The 21,659-nt window shown below is 27.5% G+C and overlaps 3 protein-coding genes and 1 non-coding gene across 4 annotated transcripts; 3 read left to right on the top strand and 1 right to left on the bottom strand.

The window, feature by feature from the left end:
- Positions 1 to 316: 316 nt before the first annotated feature.
- Positions 317 to 6,137, bottom strand: LOC112688309 (oligopeptidase A). Its single transcript, XM_025561448.1, has 14 exons — positions 6,025 to 6,137; positions 4,760 to 4,923; positions 4,478 to 4,689; positions 4,241 to 4,408; positions 3,664 to 3,755; positions 3,414 to 3,602; positions 2,327 to 2,442; positions 1,958 to 2,084; positions 1,692 to 1,898; positions 1,454 to 1,628; positions 1,277 to 1,389; positions 1,054 to 1,212; positions 559 to 777; positions 317 to 498 (listed from the first exon to the last, which is right to left on the bottom strand). Exons 1-14 carry the CDS (start codon positions 6,126 to 6,128, stop codon positions 369 to 371), a joined length of 2,175 nt encoding a protein of 724 aa, XP_025417233.1. The 5' UTR covers positions 6,129 to 6,137; the 3' UTR covers positions 317 to 368.
- Positions 6,138 to 6,557: 420 nt separating this feature from the next.
- On the top strand, positions 6,558 to 8,329 carry LOC112688336 (vacuolar protein sorting-associated protein 33B). Its single transcript, XM_025561493.1, has 2 exons — positions 6,558 to 6,709; positions 6,772 to 8,329. The coding sequence occupies exons 1-2, from the start codon at positions 6,558 to 6,560 to the stop codon at positions 8,327 to 8,329; spliced, it is 1,710 nt and encodes a 569-aa protein (XP_025417278.1).
- Positions 8,330 to 13,205: 4,876 nt separating this feature from the next.
- LOC112688359 (ATP-dependent RNA helicase p62-like) lies at positions 13,206 to 17,309 on the top strand. The gene is made up of 12 exons (XM_025561524.1): positions 13,206 to 13,308; positions 13,383 to 13,494; positions 14,142 to 14,360; positions 14,420 to 14,554; positions 14,621 to 14,732; positions 14,814 to 15,002; positions 15,578 to 15,757; positions 15,850 to 16,133; positions 16,470 to 16,531; positions 16,609 to 16,668; positions 16,728 to 16,949; positions 17,017 to 17,309. The coding sequence occupies exons 2-12, from the start codon at positions 13,394 to 13,396 to the stop codon at positions 17,103 to 17,105; spliced, it is 1,653 nt and encodes a 550-aa protein (XP_025417309.1). The 5' UTR covers positions 13,206 to 13,308; positions 13,383 to 13,393; the 3' UTR covers positions 17,106 to 17,309.
- A 4,230-nt stretch (positions 17,310 to 21,539) lies between these two features.
- On the top strand, positions 21,540 to 21,659 carry LOC112688463. The gene has a single exon (XR_003149063.1). It is a non-coding gene; the product is annotated as a U5 spliceosomal RNA (small nuclear RNA).

Below are 21,659 nucleotides of genomic sequence, written 5' to 3'. Positions count from 1 at the left end.
AAATAATAGATAGTGAATAATTCTTTTAAATAAAAATAATTTAAAAAAAGATATAACTTAAACATTAAATAAAAATGAACTATTGAATAATTATAAAAATATTAATAATTTTGTATTACAAGCCCAATAGGTGCCATGTTTAATCAATAATACTGTAACCATGACATGTCAGTCAACCATAATGTTGGAGCATTATGAAATCTAAGTATTGAAGATTATTAGGATGTTTTTTTTCAAATATTCAAATCCAAAAAGTAATATTAAATATTATATTTTGCAATGTTTATCAGGTAGGAAATATATGTAACAAAGCAAAATCAATATCTATTTTTTATTTCTTTACATAATCAAATATAGCTAAATTATATTTAATTACAATCTTTATCAAGCCCAAGGTCACTAATAAAAGCTTCAGGGTTAGGATCGCGTCCTTTGAAACGTCTAAATATTTCTCCAGAAGGACAGCTACCACCAAATGCGAAAAATGTGTCTCGAAAACTGAAATTATTTAACAAAAATGTATAAAATTTAATAAAACAAGTAACATAAATATTTTACTTGAGGCCTGTATGTTTAACACTTTCATCAGGAACTTTAAATGATTGGAAAACATCAGCTGCTATTATTCTAGACCATAATGATGAATAATAACTTGCAGCTCCTTGTTCATTGGACATAACTTCATGAAACCTGCATGGGAAACTGTTCCACTTGCTAAGTGGAAATCCATAATAATCATTCCACATATCTTTCACCAGATCATTCCAATTTGTTTTACTAAAAGATACATACTTAAATTTAATTGAGTCACATCACAAATGTAAAAAAAAAAAATACCAATGATTCTACTCAAAAATGTTTAGTTCATTTAGCTCAACAATGACATACTAAATTTTTCTCACAAAGCAAGAAATTACTATTAAAACATTAAGATCTTGTATTTTAACTAAACAATAATACCACACATGTGAATAAATATTAAAAATAACAATTAAAATAATAATAAAATATTTTTTACCAATTGATTTTTAAAAATGGTATATATTAACTTACATAGTATGCATTTTAATGTCAAGCATACATTTATACAGTTCTTCACAAGTATTAAACCCGGCCATATGCTGTTTGAGTTCAGTTAATTGATCGTTCGGTAATCTTTTTCCAGTTTTGTAATGGCTATTAATACTGTCAAATATTTCTTTTTCATACAACCTAATAAAACATTAAGAAAAATAATTTAAATAAATATTAATCCCCAGATCTAACTATAAATTACCAATGAATCATGAAATTGCTGGTTATTCCAATAGCATCCCATTCAACATTACTTAAACCAGATACTTCAGAATAATGTACTTGACAAAGAATGTTTTGTAGTAAATGGCCAAACTAAAAACAGGATATTCAATAATACCTATAGTATCATTAATATTTAAATGAAAAATAAAATTACTTTTCCAAATAAGGTTTTCACTTGATTGAAATTTAATAAACTTGGATTTTTATTTTTTGCTGTTTGAAAATTCATAATTAGTGCTGATATAGGAAGTACTTTTTTTGGTACAGATGATGCAGGCCTATGTGTCACTATCCAACCAGGTTCACTAACAACTTTCATTTTTTGAGGTCTTAAAAATTAAAATCTTGATACTAGCACGTTTACCATATATTTAATAACTTATAGTACTAACCGTGAAGAGAGATCCAAATAAAATCCAGCCATAATAGTTGGTTCATTTTCATGTAATACTTCATAATATTTAACATCAGAGTGCCAAAGATTAGCTTTATTCGGTACTTCTAATATGCGGATACCATAGAGCTGTTCACATAAATTAAAAAGACCATCTAAAACTCGGTCTATTGGGAAATATTCAGACCATTCAACTTCATCATAACTAGAAAATGTAGTATACACATTTAAAACATTATGAGTAAAATATAAAAATATGCATACCCATAAAGTTCTTTTTTCTGTAATCTTGCCCAGTAATTAACATCCCACAATTGAATAGGATATTCATTTCCTTTTTTATTTGAAAATTCTTGTAATGATTCTATTTCTTGATCTTGTAATGGTCTTGCTGTGTATAATAATTTAAGAAGTATTAATTATTTATTAATATCTAAGTACAATTAAAAATAGTGTAATTTAAAATGCACATTTCTTTCTCTGTAAAATACAATATAAGTTGGCACAAATCAAAACATCTTGTTTCTTACTTTAACATCACCTACTAGGGTAGATAAAGTATAAGAGAGAAACTGACATCTACATCTAACAACTTTTATAAATTTTATATATTTAAAAGTAAATTAATTATACCTTTATCAAGAATTGTCATCAGTGTATTTTCTATTGCTGAAATAGAAGGAGCCATTTTGGTAATCAATGATAATTCACCATAATTTTTAAAACCCAATTTTTCAGCTGCTTCATCTCTATAAATTAAAATAAACCTGTTATAGTACACCTGTACACAAAATTAATATTTATAAAAACAAAATCAATAAAACCAAAAAATTATCAATAATAATAAATATTTCAATAAATTGATGAAATAGAATGAAATATAATACTATAGTCAAGTAATAATAATTTAAAATTTGATAATTGTAAAATTAAATGTAATCACAAAATATTATAATATTTTTAAAATTAAATTAAGATAAGTGTAGGATTAATAAAATAAAATTAATCTCAAAATATAAATAATTATAACTGCTAACTAATATTTAACTATATTACGGAGAAAACTGAAAAATAATAATTATAATTGAAATTATATTTCAATTATAATATTTCAATCTCAAGAGAAATACTATATGGTCATTTTGGAGCAGGTTTAGAACACAAAATGTTGATAAATAGAAAAATAAATACTATCATAATGAAGCTAATACATTCATTATTTTTCTAAAATCTAAAACTTAATTTATGTTTTATGTGATCAATAAATTATATTTATTATTTAAATTACATTATAAATAATTTTAAATAAAAATTTTAAATGCCATAAAAAATAGATAATTTAGTTTTTAAGACCATCATTACAAAAATTACATTTTAATTAAAAAAAAAAAAAAAAAAACATATAACACATATAAGAATAGTAAAAATGTAATTTTAATTCATTAAAAATTAAATATTTGTTTAAACCTTGCATTGATTATTGCCATAATCTAAATAAATGATCTTTGTGTACTAAATTGTATTTTCAAAACTGATTAATTATGCTTAAACCACCTACATATTCTACAACTTTAACTTTGTTATAATTTTTAAAGGTTGATTGGTGAAAATTACTTTTTAACATTAATAATTATTAAAAACAATAACTATTCAATTAATTTTATTTGTACACATCACTGCAAGTGTTTTGTTAATTAAGTTACATTAATATTAAATTTGCCTTAATTTTCGGATTTCTTCAACTTCTAAACCATTGTTAAGTTCTCTTGTTTCATCAGCAGGTGAAGCTGCTTTTTCATAAGCTTGCCATACATTCCAACGTATATCTCTGTCTGGACAATATTCAATAAACCTTTCTGCTGCACCCCAAGTTAAAGAAACTTTCCATGGACGTTTTTTTGGATTTTCTCTGTAAAATTAATTTAGCACTTTTAGTAATGATGTTTAGTTAAAAGACAGTTTAAATTTACTTATTAAGAGCCATTAAAGTCAGAAGGTCTTCTGGAAAATCTTTAACTAGTTGTGGGTTGTCAATTACATGCTGGAACTGACTCCAAGCCATCTAAAGAAAAAATATTTAAATTTTAAGACTTTGAAAGGCAATAAAAATTTTACTGTAAATGTAAACGGTTATTATAACTTTTGTGGTGATTGCAATACGGTGGTTGCAAAAAATAATGGTTTCAATAAGCTATGTACCATAATTATTTATTCCATAATCAACCCTATATGATGTTTCATTAACAATTTACTAAATTTAAAAATTAGAATCTATTGAATGAAGTGACAGAACTTAATAAGTTCTAAACAACTGCATTGAAAATTATCCAAAATATTCTTGTTGAAGATATTTAAAATAAAATAAATAGTGCTGCAATTATCAGTAATTATAAAAGGCTTAATTATTAGAGACTTATATAATATTATTATTTATTATATGATATCATTTTTTAAATTATTACATACAAATCTTAGAGAGCACATTTTTTAACAACCATGCAATCAAAATTAAAGCAATAACAAATAATCTAAATTGGAAAATCTTACTTCTAATCGAATTTTAAAGTATTTTTGTTTTATACTACATTTTTGCTTATTAGCTTTAAATGAATAATATAATTTTTCATTTAGTTCAAGGCCATTGAGTTTTCCTTCTTTGATAAATTTATTAACAACTGCTACTTGTTCTTCAGTTAATTTGGACAGCTCTGCTTTCTATACAGAATAAAATTAATCATTACTCAAACCTTGACATATAAGTCAAATTGAGTATAAAATACAAACTTTGCATGCTTCATAAATAGGTTTACTATTATATTTTGTTGAATGAGACATACAAGCTTTATTATGTAATGGATAATATATTCGAGCAGGCATTTTTGACAGATCTGCTAAATATAATGTTTTTAAAATAGACCATATTTGATCAAATTTATTGTTTAAAGTTTCAACTGGTTCTAATACATCTTTAAATAAATCATACTTTCCATCTTCAACTAAAATAGCAAATCAGTTTTAGGCATAAATATGGTTTTTTTTAATAATTATTATTCAAAACCATCTAACCTGAGTTCAAGTAATCTTCAATGTCACGTATACCACACTCAAAATCAATAAGTTGATTGTTCATAGTATTCTCACATTTCTTTATGTCCAAATCTGTAAAATTTGGATGGTCTGCATTTACTTGTACGAGTTGTTCAGTTACATCTTTACTTAATTCTGGTAACCTACAACAAAAATGTTGAAATATTTATAATATATATGTCAATAAATATCAAATGTACCATAGTTTTAACAATTATAACAGAAATAGTCAACAAAATTGTATGAAAGATTTACAGGATTTTTTATTAAAAGCTGTTCATCTACAATATGATTTAAGACAAATACCTAAAATATTAAGTTTAAATTCATTATTTAATAGAAATGGTACATTTTATATCACATTTATTTATGGCTTTAGATATAATAGAAAAAACACTATGTAACTTTGAAGGAATCACCTTCATAGTTTAAGAAGCTCCTAATAGATCTTTGTACATATTTAGTATATACACAAATTACGTCATAAATAGTCCAGTTATACAAACCATTAAATTATCAATAATTTGGAATATTTTTAACTATATTGAATTGTTATAGTAATTGTTATAAGTAATTGACATACCCAGGGCTGACAAGAGGGTGGGACAGGGTGGGCTACAGCCTTGGGGCTCATCATCTTAGCCTTTTAAACAATATTTGTATTGAACTAAAATATGTACAAGTAGTTTGTATAACATAGTCAAACAAGTGCAAGTAAAGGGGGCCTTGGAGCCCTCAAAAGTTCTCGCCAGCCCTGGACATACCACTAAAGATATTTGTTTATTATCATTGAAGTAGTTATTATAGCTAATATATTTTAAATGCAATATACACTTGTATATTTTAACATCAAATTGTGTAATTTTAAAAAAAGTAAAAAACTTAAAGGCTAGGGCTTCATCCATTAGGGTACCAAAAATAAGTTTTTATTAATATAAATATAAGTTCTATATACAAGTATCTCAAAAATTTAACATTTAAATGTTCACATAAATATATAATTAATAATTTTAAAAAAATGTCTTAAATCATAGATTAAGAAACATGTGTCAGTGTATCCTAAATCAACTAACAAAATATATATAATGGCACAGATACAATAAAGGTAATTTGATTTGATCACATTGAAACTTATACTTTTTGATTGGAATTATAGTGTCTAATCACAAATTAATAAAAGTAAATTATATTTCATCAATATTTTATGAACCACAATTTGAGATTTGTTTCATTAGTTTACTTACAATACAACATAACCATTTCGACTAGAAACTCTGGTGTGAATACAATTTTTGTGTTTTGGTAAAATATTTTGATATATTCTAGTACAACGTGAAACAAACAACATTTTTAATTATAAAATAAGTTGTGAGAAAGTATAATTAATATTAATCTGGTATAATGTTTATATATTCAATTAACAAAAAACAATGATCAAGTTAAAATTTACATTCAGTTTATTTTGAGTTAGTAACTACTAAATATTTTTTTTATGTTACTTTTAAATTAAAAAAATATGAACTTTCTTAATTTTTTATCAGTAAATACTATCAATATTCTTTTAAGGTTAGTATAATCACATCTATTCTGTGGTATAATGAAGTTATCGTGCATTAAGAAAATTTGTTATCAGGAGGTGTAGTTTATCAAAAAATAATTAAAATCATTGTAATAAATGATAGTATATTATAGTATTTATAATCAATGATTAAAATATAAAAAAAATATTACTTTAGATATTCATGGTTTGTTATTTGTAAATTATATATTATATAAAATGTTTGACAAAAAATTGTTAAATGCTTTTCCTCAAATATCACATACAAATTTAATAAATATATTGAAAGATTTGCCTGGACCTAAGGATTTAGTTGTTGAACATTTACTTTTCAAACCACTTGAGATTTTCATTGATATGAAAAGCTTAAGGTAAGAAAGGTGTAACATTTTAATTTTTAAAACAATTCATTATGTTTTGCTTTTTGTTATAGACTTTATGGTGTTGATAAAGTTTATAAATTACAAGAATCAATCAACCCAATTACCAATCAGCAGTGCATCTTTTTGGTTTCATCTAATTTAGCAGCAACAAAAATTATTTGTGATCTCATCAACTCTTGCTTAAGTATTTCAAGCTTAGCTAAAGATATTATAAAAGTCATTCTTGTTCCCAGGTCATTAATTGCTATTGAAAAACAATTTGAGGAAGAAGGTGTATTTGGTTATGTCGAAATATTTGAATTCCAGTGGGATTTCCTTCATTTAGGAGATTCATTACTGTCATTGGAGTTGATAGATTTCTACAAAAATGTATTTGTTAATGAAAATCAATCATTGCTATTACCTGTTGCTAAAGCCTTATGGACTGCTTTTATGGTTTTAGGGTTTCCTAAAACTGTTTGTATAAATGGAAAGTTTTCTACTGCTGTCTATAAATTATTAAATAGATATTTTAAAGAAAAAGGAAAGCCAAAGATCAATAATGAATCTTGTTTTTGTATTTTAGATAGAGATTTTGATTATGCAAGTGTTCTGTTAACTCCTTGTACATATGCTAGTCTATTAGATCAAGTAGTTGGTATTCAAAATGGTATTGTAGAAATAAAAAAAAATGATGGAACTATATCAATAAAGAATTTGTGTAACCCTGATGAAACTTATGAATATGTCAAATATAAACAGTTTGGTGATGTATTAAATTATTGGAAATCAAAATCTAAAGAATTACAAGATAAATTAGAAAAAAGCAAAAAATTACAGTTAGATGAAATGAAACAGTATGTCACTCAAGAATTACAAAATGTCTTAATAGCAAAGAAAAATCTTACCTTTCATATAGACGCATCGGAATTAGTCTCAAAAGTAATAGGTGATACATTTATAGATTACATAACAATTGAAAAAAACATGTTAGAAAACAGAAATCGTAAAGAAAATTTAAACAGTATTGAAGATTTAATGGCCTTTGGAAAAGGTAGTGCTAGTAATGTATTACAACTAATATGTTTATTTTCATTAACACAAGATGGGTTCACATCAATAGAATTAAATAACATAAAAATAAAATTTTTGCATCAATTTGGATTTCAGTATTTTGAAACATTTCATGTTTTAGAAAAATCAAATTTAATAATAAAACAAGATAATAATTCAATTTTACATAGTAATTTAAATAAAATTATTTCAATTAATAAAACTAAGCAAATGATGCAAAACATGATGCAAAAATTAAGAATTGCAGATGATAGTGAACATTGTATGAGTGCTGCATTTGGAGGGTCTTATGTGCCTGCTATAGGGAAATTAATTGAAATTATATGTAAAGAAGAAATGCCCGAAGAAGAAATAATTAAATTGCTATCAAATTATTCATTCCAAGTTAATGATTTTAAGACTGGCATAAAATCTGTATATGTGATGGTGATTGGAGGTATAACGTATGCTGAACAAGCTGCGCTTCATTTTTTAGAAAAATCAATGAATATAAAAATATTTATTTTCAGTACAAATATAATAAATGGAAATATATTAATAAATTCTTGTTTATAGTTTTTATAGTTATTTTTAACTACACTTATAGTAATTATTAAACTATGGTTTTTATTATTCCTTATTAGTGAATGAAATAATAATTAAAAAAAATAATTATTAATATAAACAATGATTATAAATACTAGTATATATAACTAGTATAAATACTAGTATTTGTAATCAATGATATAAAGTTATTATTCTTAATTTTACCCTCAAATTTATAATTTTTGAGATTATTTACTCATAGTTAGTATTTATTACTTATTTTGTGCAATATTTAGTTAATGTTTTAAAATTAAAAATTAAATTTTATGTTTTTTTATTGATTTGTCTAGAAATTATATGTTCATAAAAATCAATGTAAATATCTATTCTTGGTTTAAATAAGTGACATTATGTAAAACCTGATGATTATCATTATAAATATTAATTAAATCGCATTTCTCTCTATATAGCTTTGAAATTATAAACTATGTAGGAAAATACAGTTTATACAATCAACAATGGTACTGCATTATAATAGTACCTAGCCGATCTATTTAAACATTTTAACTTAAAATACTACATAGTATTACAACCTAAAATTAGGTACATATTATCCTCATTGATTGTATTTTTAAAGTTTATCATTGAATAGAAACTACATAACTAAATCATAGATTAGATAAAGTGTATTTTAGATATTATTTTATCATGCTATTTAATTAGGTATATATTATATTATACCACTATAATTATTTACTTTATTAGTGTAATATTATTTGTGCATTTAAAAGTAAAAATAAAATAATTTGATTATTTGTAAGTACAAGAATCAAATCAAATTATGAGGGAAAAAAAACGGCTATCTTAAGGTAGAGTAGGTACACAATAATAATACCAGGTCTGCATTAAAACACTGATACTAATTTACTAATCTACATTTAACTACTAAGAGACTTCAAAAGTATTTGTTACCATAGGCTTTAGTTTGTAATTATCATATTTTACATAGTTGGGTTGTACTCATATGAGTGTATAGACCTGTATTTCAGAGGGTGCCTACAATACTTTAAGACCCTGTCTTAACAAAACGTGTAGGAAGATATACTTAATAAATTATAACACTTAAATAAACATATAACTTTAAGTTCTTATTTAATATTGTGGTATATTAGTCCCAATGAATATGTTTTCTTTGAATGTCGTATATTTTTTCAAGTTGCTTCAATTTTTTATATGATTTGTACTTTTGTAGCCAATTGTGTGACAAATTAATAATTGTTTAAAGTTAATAGATAAAGATGTATCATGGCTTACTAAATTATTCAATAGAATATATGCTTCCAGGGACATACCTCAAATATAGCTAGAGGCTACATTTGTTACAATACCTAAAAACCAAATGCAAAATATTGTGACGATTTTCGTACTATCAGTCTTATGAGTCACTTATAAAACTTTTTTTAAAAATAATTCATCAGAGGATCTTTAGAATATGTAAAGAACAAATGAGCAACACACAATTTGGTATTAGAAATGCTATAGGCACAAGAGAAGATATTTTCAGCCTACAAGAATTATTCCAAAGAGTGTTCATTGTTTAAAAAAGGCGTTTGATAATGTTAAACATGACAAGCTTATAGAAATACTGGATAATGTTGGAGTGAATAAAGGAGATTTAAGAATTATAAGTAGGTAATCTATATTGGAATCAAAAAGCAGTCATATGTGATGGTGAACTCTCGGAGGATGTATTAATTAAGAGTGTAGTGAGGCAGGGTTGTGTTTTATCTCCTCTGTTATTTAATATATATTCGGGATTTATTTTCCGTGAAGCTCCAGAAGGAATTTATGATGGCATTAAGTTTATTGGGGAATGTTTAAATAACATTAGATATGTTGATGTACGGTAATTTTTACGAATAACATTGTGGAGTTACAATACTTAATGGACATAGTATTAGAAGTCAGCGAAATATATGGCTTGATTCTTAATACAAAGAAAACAAAATTTATGTTAATATCAAAAAATCATAACTTAGGAGGACATTTAATAATTAAAGATAAACATAAAGAACAGGTACAACGATTTAGGTACCTTGGAATAACAATAAATGAAGATTTGGATCATTCATTATAAATACAATTTAGAATTAAAAAAGCTAGGGAAACATTTCGAAAAATATCAAAGGTATTCAAGTGTCATGATTTGTCTTTTGCTACAAAAAATAAGACTGTTAAGGTGTTATGTGTTCTCTGTATTATTGTATGGAGTCGAAACCTGGATATTAATACATACTAAACATGCTAAAAAATCGAAGCCTTTGAAATTGTGATTGTATAGGCGTTAAAAATTTCATGGACAGATCGAGTTACTAACCAAAGGGTACTGGAAATGATGGGTAAACAAAAGGAATTATTAACTACAGTAAAAGCAAGAAAGTTTGAATAGGTACATTGGACAAATTATAAGAAATAATAAGTAAAAATGATATTAAAATATCCTACTCGAACATTAAAATTCAGTCAATGGCACTGACTTTAAAAGTACTACTTTAAAATATTTTTCACGCAAGGTATTGATCATTAAAAATCGCTTAAGATAACATATATAAGCCTAAAATTCATAGGTACACAGTTATATACTGTCAGCTGCCAAAATAAGTATTCCTAAAGCTAAGACTACCCCATTTGTAAGGTATTTATAAAATGTATTTAATATTTTTGATTTAGATGTACAAACATACAGATATACATATAAATATTTATAAAAATGTATACTTAACTTAGTAACGAATACTATGTATATCCAGGGCTTAAGTGGGAAAAGATGCAAGAGGAATCCTTGGGGGAGTGGAGGGAACGTCAAATGTTGTTGCACTAAGGCGTTATTAACAGTTAAGACGGTACTGAAATTTATATTTAAGTACTTAATAATTGTATGGGACTATATGGAACCCTAGCATACCTATAGATTAGAGTCCCCCATGCTCTTTTTTTCCACTTTATACCATGTGTATATTTTTGTATAGGTAGCATCGTATTCTCGTATTTTCTTCTTCTGTGGTAGCATGTTTCATGATAATAAATAATAGTATAATATATAATATAATAATAGTAATAATATTCCTATTCGCCTCTCCCCTCTTAAACAATCTTTAGATCCGCCATTGTACTTAAATACTAACCTATGATATATTATTTGATATTTCTGTTGATTATAAATTTTACTTTGTGATATTGTTATATATATATATTTTTATGTAATCCATTGTTTTATCTTATACTTATTTTAAGTACCATATGATATAATTCGTAAATATTTAATGATTACTTTATTATACGTTTATTAATTAAATATTCTCGTAAGTTTATACTTTGTAGGTAATTATTATTGATATCGAAACCATGGTGGATATAGCATCCGGAAAACTATTAAATATGTAAGGCTGCGTAAATAGTATGTAAATTTGTATCAGAGTTAATTTAGTGAGCCAAATTCAAACTTAACATAATTGTGATTTTTTTCCACTCAATATTATAGGTAGCGTAGATATATCATACAGCAGATAAAGTAAAAACAAAAAAAAAAAAAATAGGAAAATTACACAAAATGTAAGAAAATCTTTCAAATAGTGATGGGAATTGCAAATTCTTCATTAATAATATGAGGCAGATTTTTTTATACATCCCGTAGAAAAATGTGAAATGTTTGTTCTGGGGTTGGTCCGATAGATCTGAAGCCCAGACATACGCAATGTTTTGATGGTCACGCCCAGATTAATAGCAAACGGTGACATGACACGGTTCAACCACCTTCGAGTTTCAAGGTTACTTGACGAAAATATTTTCGTTTTGAAGCATAGCCATCGACGACTGGCTGGTATACCATTTTAGTAATAATAAAGTGCGCAAATGTCGATTTGAGATAAACCCACTCAAGTGCAAGGTTAATTCTTTATGCAAAATACACAATAATGGTAAAACAATTTACAAAGCCACTACTACTTATTATAGGTATAAATATGAGTACAACACTCATTTATACATCATGAAATAATATTTCATGATAAAATTGACTGGTATAATTAACTAATAAATAAAGGAGACACCAAGGACGAGCCAGATAGAGCCATGTTTCTACCTGAAAATGCCTAGCTTCACTAGTGACCCTTCCACTGTCCTAAACTTCAATAAGTCATAAGCAGAGTTATTTTTAAGCAGTTTTGTCGTAATACTGTAATCATTCAACATTTAAAAATATAGTGATTAACTCATAATAATTATTATTACTTTTTTTTTTTTTTTGCTGAAATCTCTTTTTTTTTTTGTCTACCTTATTATTATTGGGCTCCAATTGGTCCAACTTAAAAAATAAATCTCAGCGTCGTTTCTAACAATAACTATATTACGTTAAAAAGTATTTTTTAAAAAATAGTAGGTAAGAATTATTTTTATAAATGTTACAGTTAGTACAGTTAGGTATACAATTAAGAATAGTATTTACAATACGTTTTAAAAAGAAATATTTTCAACTCATAGCTATACATAATCTACTGCTCCATTTCAGAAAATCAAAACATTTCACTCATAGACTTAATTCGTTTCACTGCTGTTCGATATAACGAGTAATTCACTTTAAGAAATTGCACGTTGAAATTTTAGGAAAAGGATAATTATTTTTTTACAATTTTGGTCTACATTAATTGACCATGCATTGAGGTCGGAGAATCGGACTACATACCAACACTGTAAATATTCATGTTCCATGTCATTGGTAAATTTTGGTTGGCTACATCATATAAAATGTTGGACTGACTGCTAGTGACGCATGCGCACTACAAGATTACGCAGAAATACGTCATCGATTTGGTCTGGTGGTGAATAGGGTCGACGATCGAACGTCGTTCTTTCTTTCTAGAACAGTCGTCGACGAATCACTATATTTGTCGTCGAACATCATTTCATTGTTAATTCCATACGTCAAATTTCTCTTAACCACGTTATTTTCTGTAAGTACCAAGTTCACGGTTTTTCGTGATTCATTTGTTCATCAATTATATCATTTCATTTATATTTAATTTAGTTTAATTTATAATGTTTGCCCAAGGCTTACGTGTGATTAAGTCCGCCATATTGAATCCGGTTCACATTCGGTCCAATAATTGTCAACAGTTCCTTACCGAAAAAAATTCAATTATGTAAGTATATTTCTGTTATGTATTATTATTATTAATTAAATTAGTAAACCTAGTTCATATTTTATTTATTATATGCGTACTTGTTAGATCTAATGACTATGCAATATAATATATAGTATGTCGCATATAAACAACGTGGTATTGAGACTCATTAAACAATAAAGTTTTTTTTACAATATTTGATCAATTTATATATAATTTCTTATTTCCATCGTTATTTTATAGATAAGTTCTTGAAAATATCCAATTTACTGATCTTAACCTCAAATTATATTTTGAACCTTATTCTGTTTGAAAATAATAGCATTTTTTTTCCTGTCAATATTATTACTGACCCAATTATTTTTTTTAAGCGAAAATATTGCTCTAATAATTTTTACAATACCATGCACTTTCTACTTGAAATAATACATTAAATATGTAAGTGCTGCCCTCTGGTGTCACAAGTATACATCTCGAAATTTCACTTTAATTATTACATACATTGCATTATAAACTGAAGAATAGTTAACATTAATTTGATGATTAGTGTTATTATTGTTATATTAGAACAAGTTGTTGACTTTTTAAATATTAAAATTATGGTTTACGTTTAATGTAAACTATTATCTGAATTAAATGGATTGAATTAATATTTTTTATTCTATGTCTTATGCAAGAAATGGTGGAGGAAGAAGTAATGGTTCCTATGGAGGTGGTGGTGGAGGAGGTCAGCGGTATGGTGGTGGTGGTGGTCGTGGTGGGGGCATGGGTGGTGCCAAGAAAAATCCTGGTGCCAATTTGCAAGCTCCTAATTGGGACCGCGTCCAACTTCGACCATTTAAGAAAGAATTTTATGTTCCTCATCCTACTATAGAGAGAAGGTAAAATTGTTAACTCTTAATATATTATTTTTGGGAGTGTTAATTTTATATATTTGTAGATCTTATGAAGAAGTTGATAAATACAGAACAAGCAAGGATATCACTGTCATGAGTTCGGATAGAAGCCCTGTTCCTTACCCGATTCAACATTTTAAAGAAGCAAATTTTCCAGATTATGTTATGCAAGTCATACGGTAAGGATTCATATGAAGATATATGTAGAGAATTTCATTCTTGATTATTTTATTGGTTGATTTTAGTAATGAAGGCTTCACTGAACCTACTCCTATTCAAGCACAAGGTTGGCCTATTGCAATGAGTGGTAAAGATATGGTTGGAGTAGCCCAAACTGGTTCAGGGAAAACTCTAGGTGTAAGTTTTCATTCTATTCAATTTAAATATACACGATATACTTAACTGATAATTATTAATAATAAATTAAAATCTGTTTAGTATACTCTGCCTGCTGTAGTTCATATTAATAATCAAGAGCCATTGAAAAAAGGTGATGGTCCAATTGCTTTAGTCTTAGCTCCAACTAGAGAGTTAGCTCAGCAAATACAAAAGGTTGCTGGCTTGTTTAATCAATCCACATATTTAAGGTCAACTTGCATTTATGGTGGTGCTCCAAAATCTCATCAGGTATAAGATATACTTGAAATAAGGTAATAAGTTGATAACATTTATTTGTTCAATTTATTCATTCTTTTATTTCTCAGTGTACTAATAATCAGTTGTTTTGTTTTTGTTCATTGCAGGCCGCCATTTTGAAATTCGGTTTTGCAGAAATGGTTTTTTTTTCTATTATGAAATAATAACGTAACCTTAATTACGCACAGTGTCTTTGGACCATGACTAATATGTCGTGTTCATACATCTGGAGCGGCGCTGCAAACCGAATTAAAACAATTAATGTGTCAATTGGCGGCCATTTATTTGTCGGTTCAACATAATCGATACTTTTTCATCCTTCTACTCTCATCCTAGATTTACTTCCTTAGTCATCGAAAACTAAACCGTCAACATGTATCTTCATCGCAGCACTGAATAAACAGTAAGTTAAAACTTATTAGTTTTTCGAACGAGGAGTTCTCAGTGCCCAGCGATGAACAGCATTATGAAACTTTAAATTTCCTTTTAAAAAAAAATAAAAAACAAATGATTTAAATCTATTTCTAAATTATTATCAATTCTAATCTTATCAATTTGATTCATAGGCTAGAGATCTTATGAATGGTGTTGAAATTGTTATTGCGACACCTGGGCGCCTATTAGATTTTTTGGAATCTCGTGCTACTAATTTACAACGTTGTACCTACTTGGTTTTGGATGAAGCTGATCGTATGCTTGATATGGGTTTTGAACCTCAAATTAGGAAAATCATACAACAAATTCGAGTAAGTTTTTTTGTGTTAATATTTTATTTTTATTATTCAATCATATGATGATAGCAACAATTTTTATTATTCATTTCTTATCTTAATTTTAGCCTGACAGACAAGTATTGATGTGGTCTGCTACATGGCCTAAAGAAGTACAGAAATTAGCAAATGATTTCTTGAGTGATTATATTCAATTGAATGTTGGTTCATTGACATTGTCTGCCAATCACAATATTTTGCAAAATGTAGATGTATGTCAAGAACATGAAAAAGAAGACAAATTAATGGATCTTTTGCAAGATATCAGCAATATGGAAGAAAATAAAACAATTATCTTTGCAGAGACTAAACGCAAGGTGGATACAATTACACGCAAAATAACCAATATGGGGTATGTTACTATTTCATTTTATATTAGAATTGGTTATAAGGTTTTAAATATGATGATAATTTATTTAATATAAAGCATACACTGTGTTGTTTGATTTGTCCTCTAAGAAGATCTGATTTATATGCCTTAATTTTACTTATTATATTTAATAATTATTTCTTGTTTTATGATGATCATCTTATTGAAACATACTCTGTGTTGTTAAATTTTTCCTCTAAGAAGATCTGATACAATTTAAAGTTATTAATAGTTTTTAATTATTGTTTAGAAAATGTATAGATGAATTATTACAGTTATGTAAATTTTTAATATTATTTTAATTTTTTTAATTCTTAGAGCCAGGGCTGTTGGAATCCATGGTGACAAATCTCAATCTGAACGTGATCATGTATTAAAACGTATGTTAATATTGTATCTATTTTATCGTATAAACTAAATTTTGTATGTTTGTAATTGAATTTTTTTTGTCTTCTAGAATTTAGGAATGGAAGAGCCAATATCTTAGTTGCCACTGATGTTGCTGCTAGAGGTTTAGGTAATATTATTTAAATTGATAGTCATTCTTCAATTCTGAATCATAATTTTTAATTTTAGATGTTGATGATGTTAAATTTGTTATCAATTTTGACTACCCTAACAATTCTGAAGATTATATTCACAGAATCGGCAGAACTGGTAGGTCATCACAAAAAGGTACCTCTTATGCATTTTTCACTCATTCCAACAGCAAACAAGCGAAGGACCTCGTAGCTGTTCTTACTGAAGCCAATCAACGTATTGATCCTAAATTAGCTGCAATGGCTGCTCGTTCATTCCGTAAATAACATTATTTTCTTGTTATTATTTATTATTCCTGTCATTTAATTTATTTATAACATTTTAGCAAGCGGAGGTAACAAATGGTATGGTGGCGGTGGAAACCGATCTTGGGGAAATGGAGGTGGAGGAAGGCCTGCACACAGAAAGTTTTAAGTTCTCAACAACAGTATTCAAGAGTGTGTAATTAAATGATAAATTGTCGTTCTTAACTTGCTGGTTGAAAATGATTCTGTTTGATTGGTATTGTAAACAACTATTATTGTTCATTCCTCCTTATTCCATCCGTACAATTACAGCCGTTGTATTCAGAGATTTGACTTTGGAATTAATTAATATTAAATGAGTTTTCTATTCATTTTATTTTTTATTTATTTTTATAAATCCCTATCCTTAAAACATTTTTTGTGTTTTGGTGGTTTTCTATAGTTAAGACTAAATAATTTTTATTTTTGTTGTAATATTATAACTTAATTAAATATTAATTTACAATTACTACATTAATTGTATTTAAATTTTAAATTAAACGATTTCTGTATGAAATATGGATTGTAATTTAAGTTAGCATCATTAACTACTAATACTTGCTTTATTTGAATTGGATTTTTATTTAGAAATCTATTTTATCATTTGTTCTAATGTATCTAAATGTTCTCATTGTATATGAAATATTCACTAATCAGTTTACTGTTCGTATGTAACTTTGATTAATAATAAATAAATCCCTTCTACAATTTAGTTTCATAGTTGTAAATTAGATTAATTTTAATTAAATTTTTTTTTTATATATATAATAGTATATGCAACATGGCTTATAGTGTATTTTGTTCTTGTACAAGAATAAAATAAAACATTAGTTTTTAAATACTTAAATTTTTATTACATTATTGCCAATACATTATACTCAAATGTAAAATTTCCTATTTAAACCAATTGATTTTAATTCGTCATAATTTATTAATACAAATCTGTTCACATTTACTACTCTTGAGTGTACTAAGATATTATATTTTTTCCCTCTTGCGTATTATGTGGATTTTTCACTGTTTTCTTGTACCAAACCAATATTTCATCAACAGTTAATTAAAAAAAACGTTTTATACAGAAAATAACTGAAGTTTTATGAATTTTAACTCGAGAACTAGTTCTTTCTAGGGATAAGGTATTGAAAGAAAGTACTAATACTTCATATAAAATACAAATATTGTATTGGAACAAATGTATCGATTGAAATAGATATAATGAATCATTATGAACAGATTTTCTACTTTCACTTTAATGATGCCTGCTGCTTGTGAGAGATTTCATTGTTCAACCTTTTAGTTTTAAATTAAACACGAAACAATATCGTAATATATCTGGTGTTATTTTCATAATATTATATTTAACACGAATATTTTTTTTTTAAGAAAAATTTGTGTTAGTTAATTCTTGATGAGTAAAACAATAAATCTCGTTCAATAAAATAAAGTATTTAAATAATATAGAAATACAATAAAAGTTATTTTTAAATTTTATTAACAATTAAAATTAGAAAACAACAACTCAGGTAAAAGTAATACTCAATAGGTGTGCGTTGAAATAAAAATTCTTAATATATTTATCGATTAAGTTAACACTTTAAATGTAATATGTTACAAATTATTCAAAAAATAATTTAAATACCTACTTAAAAATTAAGTAAACTGCTGTGCTCAGTTCTTGTTTAGGAGACTGGAGAACTGTTAATACATTACGTGTATTACATAAAATAATATCGGATCATGGTATTACTAACAGCATTAATTTTATCTGTCTAAATAAATGGTTCATCCATAGCTCACTCTTTTTTGTTTCTTCATGGTGTTGTTTGAAAAATGTATCAATTTTCGTTATCCGTTTAATAGATCCTTTTCTTTGTTTTTTTTATTTTGCGTTTTGCTGCACCATTTTTTAAATTTTAAATCAATTAGAAATATAATTTATAAAATAAAATATTTAATTTAGTTTGTCGTCTATTTTTTTGTATTGACTCTGAACAATGACACACGAGATTACAAGAGTCATAAAATAATACATCTTACACAGTAAATACGTAGCGATATTTTAGTCGTGTAAATTCGTAGAGGTTTATATTATATATAAACTTTTCACATAATAATATACCTAGCCATCGGTGTGGAGTAAGGCCGATAAGCGATAACGAAAAACCACTGAAAATGGATAATTTTTATAAAAAAAATTTAGTCACCCTAAATTGTTTATTTTGCAGAAGTATAAATAATCAAATATGATATAATATTTATAAAAAACTGTGTGTGTGTGTTACCAGTACGCGCGCGGGAAGTAAAACTTCTTTTGAACGGTACACGTGAGTGAGTGAAAAAGAAAGAAAGGCATAGACTGGGGTAATGAGGATAATAAAGAAAGAAAAGAAACAATGTAAATTATATTTATTAGATTTTAAAAATCCGCCACCCTGCCGACCGTATGAAATCATCCCGAACGATCATTCCGTTTTTGACTAATTATTTATCTCATTATGATGTATTTAATATTATTGTTAGCATTCAATATTAATTATGACTATTTATTTATTGAGTTCTCTGTTTAATAATCCAACTAAAATTATCACTTAATGTTATACTTACAAGCAATGTTGGTATTATTTTCACCTTATCACATATTTTCACTTGTCACCAGATAATTTTTTTTCTACATTATTTCTTTTAATTTAGTTGTTTAAAAAACAAAAAACACTATATAAATCATAACTCCCTAACCAAAAGTCAGATAACGTTGATATCGGTACCAATCGATACAGCGCAAAGCCCTCTATAAGGTCCGACTGCAAAAAACGTTTCGTACAGTCTCGACACAAGACGCCGAATTTCATCACCAACCTACATACTATAAGAAAACTCAAGTTTCAGAAACGTGGAACAACACCTCGGGTTTTTCCGAAACAACTTAAAGGGGGGAGGGTAAAAAGTACCCCGACTATGGGAGGCTATTTAGAGGATCTAAAGACAAAATTTTTGGTGATAAAACGGTGTAACCAAGTTGAAACCGGACCAAGGTATACTTAAATCAAAAAAAAAGAGGGGGTAACTTTCGGTATGTTATACATGTGGCAGCCCACAACCCATAACCGTTTACAAAATACAGCTATGACAATCCGCGGCTGCACACACGGACATGTACGCGTTCGCGTTCGTACGGCCATCCGTTTGTACGGTCGCCCGTTCGCTTTTTTTTTCATCACTACTCATACACTCTGCGCTCTCACACGGACATGTACGCGTACGGCGATCGTACAGCCGCCCGTTTGCTTTTTTATTTCCTCACTACCCTGCGTAAAAAAGTTTCACTTCAATACTGTCGCTTAATGACACAACCCATGTTTACAAAATACAGCTACGACAATCCGCGGCTGCGCACAACGACATGTCCGTGTTTGCGTTCGTACGGCCGCCCGTTCGCTTTTTTTTTCCTTACTACCCTGCGTAAAGAAGTTTAACTTAAAAAAAAAATAAAAAATATTTACTATCATATGACCATTGAATTCTATATAAATGGAATGCTCACCAGTCATAAGACCAATGCAAACAAAACCGAGTTTTCTGTATGTTGCAGGCCCACTTAATAACTGGCGGCCCTTGTCCAAATTTTTTTAATCCCATTTTTTAATAGGTGCACTAATCTTCAACTTTAAACTATTAATATTTTTTGTAAGCGGCCCTTCACAAATTAAAAGGCTAAAAATTTTCACGGCCTACCGAGTTTTGCTTGGTAACTCACCGGGCCAATCCGGCCTTCGCCATAGATATAACGATTGAAAGTAGTTTCTCCACACTTCGGAGACTAAAAACCTGGCTTCATTCAATGATGACCGAAGATATACTATCAGCATTATGTCTAATTAATGTATATAATAAAGTAAATATTCTAGATCAAATAGATCATATTATTGATATTTTTACCAATTTTAAAAATAGATGACTTGAATTTGTGTTGTAAAAATTGTTGTTCCTTTTTGTTATAAGATTTTGTAAATTTATAACTTGCCTCTCCCCCTAACCAATTTGCAGATAGTAATTATATTATCTAGTATCTACAAAAAAAAAATGTAATTCACCATCCGCGAATTATCGTCCCTCAAGTCGTGCGCACCTAGGCTATAGCCTAGGTAGCTTAATCCTATATTCGGCCCTGATAAGGGGGGTGTGGTTGGGACTGATTTTATTTTTTACATATTTTGTGGGTCGAAACATAAGGTTGAGAGACGCTTATTTGACAGACAGATAGCAGTAGCAGTATATGTTTAGTTGTCGTTGAATAGTTTTTGGTTTCATATCTTCTCGTTAGATGGCGCATTCTTTTAAAACCGTTTACTGAATTCATTGTGCTCGGCGGTTTCGACAATTCACTTGAAATGCTCGCTCGCCGATTACATCAAGATGATTTGGTATTGAATCGAAAAACGGTTTATGTAATTGGAATATACAAAAACCTAATAAAGTCTGTCTAATGATGATGTGGATTAGACAAGTTACCTATTTGAAGGTTAGCAAAAAGTACATAAGTACTCAAAATTTGACATTATTTGGCAACTCCGGCTCCCTTTCAAGTCGAATAAATCTTTCGCCTTTTACTAAAGATTTCCGTGGGGGGGAGCAATTTAGGAGTCTAAAATTAAATTTTTGTATTGCCCGACCTACAGGTTGGGCT

The sequence above is a fragment of the Sipha flava genome, unplaced genomic scaffold (assembly GCF_003268045.1).
Source record: "Sipha flava isolate LNK unplaced genomic scaffold, YSA_version1 38_pilon_pilon, whole genome shotgun sequence".
Lineage (NCBI taxonomy): Eukaryota > Metazoa > Arthropoda > Insecta > Hemiptera > Aphididae > Sipha > Sipha flava.
The sequence above is the reverse complement of the archived record's forward strand: the minus strand, read 5'-3'. Positions and strand labels throughout refer to the sequence as shown.

What these genes read in the sequence shown, in the direction of transcription:
- LOC112688309 (XM_025561448.1), bottom strand. Translation starts at nt 6,128, where the DNA reads ATGTTGTTTGTTTCACGTTGTACTAGAATATATCAAAATATTTTACCA. An exon ending in ACTTTAAAATTCGATTAGAA is followed by an intron (nt 3,756 to 4,240) that starts GTAAGATTTTCC and finishes TTTTTTCTTTAG; the next exon opens with ATGGCTTGGAGTCAGTTCCA. An exon ending in TGAAAACCTTATTTGGAAAA is followed by an intron (nt 1,390 to 1,453) that starts GTAATTTTATTT and finishes TCCTGTTTTTAG; the next exon opens with TTTGGCCATTTACTACAAAA.
- LOC112688336 (XM_025561493.1), top strand. Translation starts at nt 6,558, where the DNA reads ATGTTTGACAAAAAATTGTTAAATGCTTTTCCTCAAATATCACATACA. An exon ending in ATTGATATGAAAAGCTTAAG is followed by an intron (nt 6,710 to 6,771) that starts GTAAGAAAGGTG and finishes TTTTTGTTATAG; the next exon opens with ACTTTATGGTGTTGATAAAG.
- LOC112688359 (XM_025561524.1), top strand. Translation starts at nt 13,394, where the DNA reads ATGTTTGCCCAAGGCTTACGTGTGATTAAGTCCGCCATATTGAATCCG. An exon ending in CATCCTACTATAGAGAGAAG is followed by an intron (nt 14,361 to 14,419) that starts GTAAAATTGTTA and finishes ATATATTTGTAG; the next exon opens with ATCTTATGAAGAAGTTGATA. An exon ending in AAATCATACAACAAATTCGA is followed by an intron (nt 15,758 to 15,849) that starts GTAAGTTTTTTT and finishes TCTTAATTTTAG; the next exon opens with CCTGACAGACAAGTATTGAT.